At 42.0% G+C, this 10,959-nt stretch overlaps 1 protein-coding gene across 2 annotated transcripts in view; it reads right to left on the bottom strand.

Annotated features, from left to right (window-relative positions):
- Positions 1-2,400: 2,400 nt before the first annotated feature.
- The window catches only part of CARNMT1 (carnosine N-methyltransferase 1), a 48,805-nt gene continuing 40,246 nt past the window's right edge, over positions 2,401-10,959 (bottom strand). For both annotated transcript variants that reach the window (XM_040449330.1, XM_040449331.1), the window contains 2 exons: positions 5,973-6,076; positions 2,401-5,048 (listed from right to left, as the gene is read on the bottom strand). In XM_040449330.1, the coding sequence (XP_040305264.1) occupies positions 4,947-5,048; positions 5,973-6,076 (206 nt within the window). In that variant the 3' untranslated portion in view covers positions 2,401-4,946. The remainder of the gene's footprint in view (positions 5,049-5,972; positions 6,077-10,959) is intronic.

Raw genomic sequence — 10,959 nt, 5'->3', positions numbered from 1 at the left:
GGAAAAAGTCCGGAGAGGGAAGAAAGGTGTCCTCAAGTTAACCCCCTTCCCTCCTATAAGCAGGTGTCAGTAAAGGTACCTGAGGAATGCTTCGGCTGAAGCCCGTGACAAAGAGGCTCTGAATAGAGGCACTGGGCTACGTAGGACTGCGGCTGTGAATAAAAGCCTGTGTCCTTGGGGCGCCTGGGGGACTCAGTGGGTTAAGCGTCCGACGTCAGCTCAGGTCATGATCTCGCTGTTCGTGAGTTCGAGCCCCGCGTAGGAGCCCGGAGCCTGCTTCGGATTCTGTGTCTCCCCTTCTCCCTGCCCCTCCCCTGCTCTCGCCCTGTCTCTGTCTCTCAATAAATAAACGTTTAAAAAAATAAAAAAAGCCCGTGTCCTTGACTGCAGGTCCCACCAGAGACTGCTGTGCGTTAGCTGTGCACCAAGTCTGGTAAGTGGAGGGCAGCTTTCTTCCATGAGCCTGCCAGGTAATTACCTATGTTCAGGCCTGAAAAAAAAAATCATAGTTTTTTTGTGTTTTTTTTTTTACCTGGAGTCAGAGATCTCAAAAATAACCTCTCACTGAGGTGCTTTGGACCAATTCAATAAACGTATGATGGATCTGATGTATTACATGCCTGCAGTAAGTGTTATGTTCAAGGACTACTGCATGGACTGTCCCCTCCTGGGTGGTCCCACAGAAATAATACTAAACTCCAAGACGGAAGCCACAGCTTCAAAGATCTAACGGCTGCCCAAATTCTCACAGGCCACAGCCAGGCACTACAACAGGATTAAGTACCTGACCATCACCAGACATGCCTTGGTACAAAAGAAGGAAGCTATTAATCTGCTACTAAGCTTTTGAGACTGAACGCATGGCGTATGGTGGCCCTAGGCCTCTTCGGTTTCACATTCTCATCTGCAGGTGGGTCGGTTCGGACTTGCTGACTAACAAGGTGAAAAATACCCAACGGGAATTACAAGTCAAATAAATAGCATATTCAAGAGTGCAGCTGGCCTGGCCCTAGCAGCTTTTGGTGCCATGGTAAGATGGCAGCTGTTCCTTTGGGAGTCAACTTTATGCCCCACTCTGGCACCCAAAGCAAAGCCGCTGGTTCAGTGGGGCTCTCGACTCACCGACGTTCCCTGAACTCCTGGACCCCGAGCACTGGCTAAGTGGACACCTAGTGGGGTCCATCGGGCTGCAGCTGTTCAGCCTCAGTGCCAGCTCTGTAAAACCAGAAGCAGATACGGTCACTGCTATCAGTGGAGAGAACTCAACCAGTCCTCAAGATTGGCCAGTCCCCCTCTTGATGAAGCTCGACACATTTTTACCAACTTTTAGAGTGCTGCCAATGACCTGTCCGCTATACCGGGTGAAAACCGACCGACTGGCCGATCAAAGACCCCTCTCTTTGGGCGTTACACTTAACACAACTGCTCAGCTCCCCTAATCGTTCAAGAAATGAATATTAAAATAGATACTTTTTCCTATCATATTGACAAAAATGACAAGCCTAGCAAAATCCAGTATTGAGCAGAGAATGAAAACAAAGTTATTCCAAAACACTGTCAATGGCATGTAAATTGTTCATCTTTTTGAAAGGCAACTTGACTGAAGAGGCACATACACACTGGCTCAATGACTCTGCTTCTATGTATCTACTGAAGAGAAATAAACACACAAGAGGCATGTACTGACATGTTTCTAAAAGTGGGAATAACCATGAAGTTTTCCTTGTGCCCTCTCTCCCATTACCTACCGTTTTATTTCTTTACAATTCCCACCAGACTTGAACGTTCAAGAATCTATCCACACATACCTGTCCTCTTGGTCTCCCCCCAGCCCCAGGATTCCACTGAAACTTTTTTCCGCCATAGCATTATTAAAACTGATGTCCTGTTACTAATCTTCACCTTTTTGTATCACTGCACAGCATCAACACAGATTGAAACTGCGTTGTCTACCAGGTGCTTTCACATGTTCACACAGAAGACTGCACACAGTCGCGCATGACTTTATCAAAACCCTCTGAAGTCGGTGGTGTCAGTCTTCTCTTACAGATGAGGAAACACACTTCGAGCGCTGTGCCTGAGATCACAAACAGAAGTTCAGGAAAACATACCCAGAGTATTTAAGTGCCATGCCCAGTGTTATCCAACTAATGGCTGGTTTCCTTTATACTGGTACTGGTTTCCTTTATACTTATTTGTCTATTATTTAACAAAACCAAAGATCAAGATGAATCAGTATAAAGCCTAACATACTCTAAGACCAAGTGCTCTTACTATTGACTTTCTAGAAGCATACAAGAATAGGCTCATCTAAAGATTCAAAAGCATGCATTCAATTAATTAAAATGCCTACATCTACAGTTACTACTAACCTAGATGGAAACAACCAAGCAAATACGGTTTCGTAGCAATTGGCAGACTTTAATATTCAAGAAAAATTAAGTCCATCATACACATTAAAAATATAGGAAATTTCATGCAGACATGAAGCTTCCAATTCAGCCTTTGTGGCAACTTTTAGAATGAGAATTACATATAAATACAGTACATCTTACAGTTCCCAAACTTCATAATTTTATACTGTGATTTATACAGCTCCTCTTCATACTTCACATTTCTCATCTTGCTCACTTGATTAACAGACCCTAACCTGCACTACTTCAGAATATGGAAAGGGGGGGGGGGGGAGAGGGTTGGAAAGCAAGCACAATGACCTATCTCCTCCTGCTTTATGGCAATGAATGGAAACATCTGTATAGGGCTAATGCAAGGAAAAAGAACACAAAACTTTAAGGCTTACACACTTTAGTAGCTAGGACTACATATAATATAAAATTAAATCCTCCAGTGACACTTCTATTACTGATTGACACAATTTTCAAGTTTAGAATATATTAACTACAAAAAGCAGTAGGAAAAAAAAGTGATGCAAATTTGTGCAGAACATTTGAAAAACAGTAGTCATGATATGAGAGATTAAAAACAAATGAAATAATTGGTTTCAGAATTAACTAAAATGAAGCTCTGATTTAGAAATATAAGTAACATTATTAAAGAATAAAACCTGATAGCCAAAACTTTTAAGTAATAAAGCCAACCCATTGCTGTCAACACATTTTTGCCTCTATGAGAAAAACAAGATCATGTGTTTGGATACAAGTAAAAAAGTGAATACTAGTCAGTGAATAAAAAGCCTTTCTACATTACTCAAAAATAGCATGCATTCCTTTCCTTTCAATGCATTTTTTAAATACTTAGGATCCTTTTAGCTTTTTTCTTTCTTAAACAAATAAACAAAAATTTGGGGGTGGTTTCCCCTAAAAATTAATTTCAAATTCATTCAGGTGGTAGTTAATGAGAATTCTAATTAACTGGACATCTGCCAAGTATGGGGATGGGGCATCAAAGAGAAATAGTTGTGTTTTGTTCCTTTTTTTTTTTTTTTTAAACTCAACAGGCTACAGGCTTCTATAATTTAGCAAGTCAAATAGCTTTCCTGGAGTCCTTTCCAGGACCAAGAGCTCCCTTACTGCACACAGAAAAGCTCCCAACGGTAACATGCCAGACTGTGTCGACTCCCCCAACCCAACTGACAAAAAGAGGTCTAAAGATTCACAAGGAGGTTTTCCGATTAAAACATGACATGAATCCTACAGCACATTATTGAGATTAAGTCTATCTAATTCAAATTGCCACAGAGGTCATTTAACGCCATCATAATCACCTGTGGAAATATTCAACGCGAGCACGTCCTTTTTCCAAGAAAAGGTTAATAGTCATTTCTGCTTTCCAAGCTACTAGAAACAAAACAATAAACATAAAAAAATACAAAGGAAAACTCTCTCCAATAAAGATTCTGCTAGAGGTAGAAATTTAAAGCAGCATATATTCTTTTAACTCCAGCTATCAGGGAACAAAACTGGCGTTATCTGAAATTACATTAACGGCTGCTGCTGACAATACTGAAGACAGACCACGGGCAGTAATTTATCCCTGAATTTCGTACTCAAAATTTCCCCACGGTAATACCATCATGACAGTTTTACTCGTATCCAATTTTTTAATGAAAAAAAGTGCGTGCTTTTGTAATCCAGGTAATTTAAAGAAAAGACATTATTGTAAACATCTCACTGGCAGACTGTATTCACTTCTAGTTTAAAATCAGACATTTCCAATGGGCAGATTTTATTCTTATTTCCCCATTTTCCTAGCAGTACCTTTAATAAAGGCTTCTGTGCCTCACTTAAGAGTGCTGAGACCTTCTACATTTCAGAGCGATTCATGATGAGTATGCTTTCAAATAATGTTCAGGTCAGTGTGCCCAAAAGACCACTTTCTCAGTTACTTGAATGCATTTTACCGGCCTGTGGTCTTATTAAATTCAGCATTTCATAAAAATGAAACGTCTGATGCCCAAGTTCAGCTGAGCTGGCAAAAAAATAATCTGAATGATAAAAGGGCGCACATTTTCTGTAGGGATCGCTTCGGTCCAAAGCAAACAAAAGTCCCAATTCCAGATGCTGAATGTGAGAGAGGATCCTCAGACTCTTCTAAAAGTACCATGTGCAATGCACACAGAACAGAAAGATTTGGGGGGACTTCAATACTAGTAGTCGTGAACATGGCGGACTTGGCAATAGCTTCATGAAGACCACTGGAGATGGGTTTTTCTACTGAAAGACAATTCTGGGCTTCAAGGAAAAAGGATACTTGAAGACATTTCCTCCTTTTTTTACTTTTGTAGTACAAATATGCACAGCATAGTATATTTCTGAAAAAGCAATAGACGTATTAAGAAAATAGACGCTATTTCTAAATTTTGTTAGGAATAAGAAGGCACCACTGATTTGAGGTTGTGTCCTGTCGATGGGATAGTTGATTTTGAGTCGTTTATTTCAGCATTTGCTCTTATTAAGCTTTTTTCCTGCTGATACCACTTGAGAACGTTACTGTGGTTTACGGACCACAAACAAGACACATTCATAGTAGTATTTCATCATGGAGAGGTCATTCACAGTATATGTTGACAAGACAGATTCCTTTTCAACCTGGAATGCAAACAACAACCAGAATGGTGATGAGCATGACGATGACACAGATCCTGAGTGCTTGTGAGTGACGGGAGCTCATATTAACTCATTTAGTACATACAGATACCCCAATACTGGCATTATTAGTAATCCTAACTTTACAAAGAACAGACTGCTCAAGGTCATACCACCAGTAAGTGGGAGAACTGGGATTCCAACTCAGTTAGACCAACTCAGGCGGTCTAACTCCAGAGCTTGAGCTCTACATCACTGATACGTTACTCTTCTTTCTTTCTCTCTCTCTTTTTTTTTTTTTGAGAGAGAGAGACAGACAGACAGACAGACAGACAGAACAAGTGGGGGAGAGGCAGGAGAGGAAAAGAGAGAATCTTAAGCAGGCTCCATGCCCAGTGTGGAGCCCCACGATCCCATGACCATGAGATCAAGAGTCAGACACTTAACCGACTGATCCACCCGGACACCCCAACTTCTCCTTATTTTGAAGAACGAATCTGTTGTTTTTAAAATGAATAAAATACTTTTAAATAAACACACAATTAAAACATAAGTCAAAGTATCATACAATCTTACAATCCCACATAAGAAATGAAGACTAGAAAAGTACATACAGTGAACGATACCCCCTGTCCTCCCACCTCTGCTGGTCCAGACCCTAGCGTACTTGGTATCTGTGAGTCTACAGGAGCTGACGCCAGGACCATGGTCAGCTACCATGTACTACGGAAAGGTGACTGATCACATTGAGGATTATAGTTTTCTCCTTACACATACATTATGCCAAATCTTTATCATTCTAAAAGCTGAGTGCGTATTATTTTCACTTCAGGGATGAAAACACAGGTGAAGACGTGAAAGCCTGTAACTGTCCTAAGATTAAAGCTTTGGAAGTGAAACCGTGGCCGTACTTCATTCCAGCCTTACCTCCACCTGGAATCCATACTGCAGAACAACGTTTTTTATATCTTCATAGCTCAATTCTATGGAAAGCTCGTTTGCCAAATTTTCAAAGTGGTACAGCAGAGGACCTATGGTTTAAAGATATTATGAATGAATTACTTAAATATAAACATGCACCAGTTGCTGTGTTAGATACAACTCCAAGCTGAATTAGAAGTTGGGCACTAGACGGAACATAAAAAATAGATGTAAAGAACGTTTACGTCTGCCAAGGGCACGTGTCCAGACCCCTGAAACTTTGGCCCAGTAGCTGACATTCGAGTGCTGGGGCTGCACTCCCGGGGAGTGAGTCCCTCTGGTATACCAGGGCTGCCCTGTGATTCTCCACATCACGGCGCTTACACCTGTTACGGAAGGAGCAACTGCATCAGGGAATGCCAGGTCCCTAACTTCCAAAGGTACACTGTAGTTATAATGCCTTAAGTAAATGCCCAACAGCAGCCACAAACTGGACGTCCCATGAAAACACAAGGGTCCTCCAGCTAGCCTGGGTGAGAGAGAGTGTGGGTACGATGGGAGGTTCTAGGCAAGGCTTTCTGGAAGGAGGAGGTGACATTGGGGCTGGCTTTTTTAAGTGCTCAGCTCATATCCCAGCTCCAACACTTACTACTTGTGTGCCTGTGGGCAAGCCACTGGCTCGCTCCATCTAACGGGTAACATCCAGTACACCCAGTGTAGAGAAGGCACTGAGTAAATGACAGCAATCCCAACTTTTTAAAATGACGTTCTCCTTTTACTATGCTCTAATTCCACATGTCCAAGGAACTATCATCTGATTCAAACCAGATTCTTCAATCTTTCAATCTCACATTTTGCCCAATGAATCAGCCTTGTCCAGGCAACGCTACCATTCACAGTTATGCTTCAGGACTAAACTAAACAATCTTGGTTTTTTGTTTTTGTTTTTTTTTTTACCAGTTCATTGGGTTAACTATAGATCCCAGATCCAACTCACCACCCCTCAGCCTCACACAATGTGCTAATCACAGGAAATAAGAATAACAGGACAGTTTCTCCTCCCAAACGGCTCATCACTCTGTGGAACATACTTACTGAGACTTAAAATGTTTTTCTTCCGCTCCTCTTTTTAACCTTACATAAAACACTAAAAAAATGACGACGAACATGTATGTTATTACTCTTTTTCAGAAGACAACAATGGTTCCCTATCAAACTATTCTGTCAAGCTTAACTTCCTGTTAGTTTCATTAGTACTAATAACAACGATAGGAGCTACCATTTACTGAGTACCTGCTGTGTGTCCTAGACCATCTGAACCCTTGGAAGCCTTTTTATAAACACACAGAGCACTGTAGTCTGTCCTGCTCTAAAGTGTATGAGGTTTCTGCGCCATTATTTTAAGAGCCTCCAACAATATTGTTTTATTGTATCTAAATGAACCCACTCCAATGATTCTTACACCCTCAGGTCCTATGGTACCTCTACTCATGCTGTGTCCCACTTAGAGAGCTCCAACTTCCCAACTCAAGCTTTAACCATGCTCCAACACCTTGCTGGAATCAAGTTTTAGGATAATCCCTCCAAGTTCCCAGCCCTACTGCTCACTCTCTCAATATACCACACCATAAAACTCATTTTATGTAGTGTTGCATTGCTCACTGATTATTTTTCATGTAATCAGCACCTTTTTTAACCAAATTGCAAGCTACATGAGTAAAGGAACATGTTTTCAGTTTCACAATGATGCCCAGCATAGCAGTGAATGTACAGGTAAGCATCTGTAATTTTACCACCCAAAGATAACTACTATAGTTGTGTTTAATTTTTTAAGTTTATTTACTTATTTTGAGAGAAAGGAGGGGAGGGTTAGAGAGAAGGGGGAGAGAGAATCCCATGCAGGCTCTGCAAAGTCAGAGTAGAGCCCAAGGTGGGGATCAATCCCACAGACCATGAGATATGACCTGAGCCAAAATCAAAAGTTGGACACTGACCCGACCGAGCCACCTAGGCGCCCCTATAGTTTCTATTTTTTACAGTCTATTACAGATGGTAATTCGACAAATATCTCTGGGCAGATTTCAGACGTCTACAAATATAATTAATCTAGCATTTCTACATACCGTTCTCTATTAAAAAGAACCAGGAATCTTTGGGGGTAAAATGGCTTATCTCAGGGCCTGGCAGAGAAAGTACAAGATGTGCTTAGAATGCCTGGCTTTTCCACAAAGGAGGAACATATCAAAAGGGATATGTCTAAAGGACACAGGAGAAGGGGGTACCCACCTGCCAAATCTGGGACAAGTTAATTTAAACCATTTGTATTTTTAAGGTTCTAAAAGTTCCAGTTAAAAGACAGAGACAGTCAGATTGGGTAACAAAATGTAATTGTGCTGTTTATAAGACATTTCTGAAACAAAGAAAGGACTTAAGATCTAGAAAAAGATATCCTATACATTAACTAGAAGAAAGCTTGTGGTAGCTTTGTTGACATGCCCACTTACAGAAACATGGTTTGCAATTGTCCAGAACAAAAGAGCTGGCACTCAAACCTCAACAGAAAGTTTTATAGGCAGGAAAGGAGGGAGGCACTGTGGGCGAGGGTGGGTGCTAGTCACAGGCTGCTTTCCAAAGCAGATTTTAATCAGTCTCCTTCTTTTCTGTCCTGTGTCTCACGCTTACTCTCTACTAGGTCACATCTTCTTAAATTTTCTTCTTTTCCAGTCACTTTTTCCAGTAAATTAAATTTCTGGTCTCTGCCTGAGCATGGACTGGAATGGGCATAATGGAGGCATCTTGGTTACTTGGTTACATAGGGATGAACTGGTCCCTATGCGCTGACCTTCAATTCCTGTTTTTCCCCATATGGCCACTCATGTTCCAGGATCATACCAGATCTTCCACACAGATAGTCATTTTCCAGGGTTATTCCAGGTCAACCAGCTCTGTTCACATTGGTGTTTTGTTTTTTGTTTATTTGTTGGTTGGTTTTTGCAAAACTTATCCACCTACCGTATCTTCTGAAAAACTGTTACATTCTGTTGTCCCTTAATGACATCGCTGCCATTCTCTGTCATTGTTTTAGGCTTTTTTCTATTTTTACAATCACCGTAACAAAGTCTCAGTGAGTAAAGGAGGCAATGGGTCAAATACCCACCTTTTATAGGAAGTTTCCCACGTTTAAAAAATATCAAGCTTTATAATGCTTTAAAATACAGGACTCATCTCCCATTACACTTTATAAAGTTCTCCTTGGGTGCTTGTAAGATAATAGAAAATATACATATTGGTCTCTGGCAGAGAACCTCCAATCTACAGCCTACAGACCAACAGCTGGTCAGAAGCACAGGGGACAGTTTGTGACTAGCATTTGAGTGTGTGGAGGGGTGGGGGCGGAGGTCTTGGAGGCTAAACCCTTAACCCATGGTATCTTACACTATCTCCAGGAAGACAACATAGGAAGTACTTAAACTGGAGGACACCCAGCTGGTGTCCAAGAGAATCCCTTATTGTGGAGGAAAACACCTCATTTGGTGTCCAGATGTGTCAGAAGTGTTTAGGAAGAAATGGGTTTATCCCAGTAGGAAGGAAAAGACTGTGGGTCTTTCTTTTGAGAACTTTCACCTGTTTATTCTTCCAGATGAAGTTTAGATTCACTTCACTAATCGCCTGCCCTCCAGTGCTGGACCTAAGTGTCAGTGCAGACATATGCACACCCGTGCACACGGTTTAAAATACATTACCCATCATGCGTTTAGGGAGCACTGGTCAGCATAAAAAACTGAACAAAAGGTTTCCCCAAGGACACATGTAAACAGTTCCCTTAAAAAGCTCACTAGCTTTCCCTCACCTGAGGAAGATCAGAGAACTTCAAATCCCCCTTAAAGCAGTTTACAAATTAACCATATTCCCAACTCTGATTTCATAGAATGTAGACAATATCTTTGTTATAATTTAACTTCCAATATAGCTTTTTAGTTATGCACCCGGCACTCCTTCCCTATGAATGTTCTGGTCTAGGGCAGCATGGTGAGTGTGAAATCACCCCCCAGGGGCCGATACGCTCTCGGCTTATACGTAAAATTAATTTTCCAGGCCCACACGACTGAAGCCAAAACCATGGGAATGTTACAAATTTACCCATATAAATGCCACTTTGTCATGTCTCCTGGCAGCCGATCTTCTACCATTACTTTGTTTCCGCTTTCAAATACTGAAACAATACACTCATGCACAGAACAGTCACTAAACAGCCACTAACTGTCGGGCTCTGAGGGAGGTTAAAGAGCAAGCACAGCTTCTGGCCCTCACTGAGCTCAGAGACCAACGGGGAAAACAAAAACACAGGTGGCAACACGACGTTGTGTTAAATGCTCACAGATTCTGTGAGAACATAAAAGAGGAAGACGACAAAAATTTACTCCATCTTGAAGGATCACCTGAGCTGAGTGTTGAGCGCACACAGCAGAGCCAACGTGAGAACAGAGGGAAAACAGAAAAGGCTTTCTAGTCAGAGGGCTGGCACTTGAGGTCAAGGCTGGGGAGGTAAAAAAAAAAAAAAAAAAAAGAAGCTAAGACACAAGACACAGCAAAGATCACAAAGGGCACTATGCACAATCCTGAAGAGTTCAGGTCATCCAGAAAGCTGGAATTCTATGTGGGGAGTGGGACAGCAAGAGATCGGCTTGCGGGGAAGATCACTCCAGGGGTCACACAGAGAACTAGAAGAGGCACGAGGTTGGAGACACCTGGACATGGGGGACACTCCGGGAACTGCTGCATCACCCAGGCAAGCGATGATGAGGGCCTGAGCCCTCAACTAGCGGGAGACTGGAGCAGCGCTTCTCAACTAGGGTGATTTTGCATTTCTGTCGTCACAACTGAGGAGGTGTCACTGCGGCTGAGTAAGCAGAAGCCGGGAACGCTGCTCACCACTCTGCACTGTACAGGACAGCCCTCCCTCTCCGCCCCCCTGCACTGTACAGGACAGCCC

Source organism: Herpailurus yagouaroundi, unplaced genomic scaffold, assembly GCF_014898765.1.
Source record: "Herpailurus yagouaroundi ecotype Mexico unplaced genomic scaffold, PumYag 199, whole genome shotgun sequence".
NCBI lineage: Eukaryota > Metazoa > Chordata > Mammalia > Carnivora > Felidae > Herpailurus > Herpailurus yagouaroundi.
The sequence above is the reverse complement of the archived record's forward strand: the minus strand, read 5'-3'. Positions and strand labels throughout refer to the sequence as shown.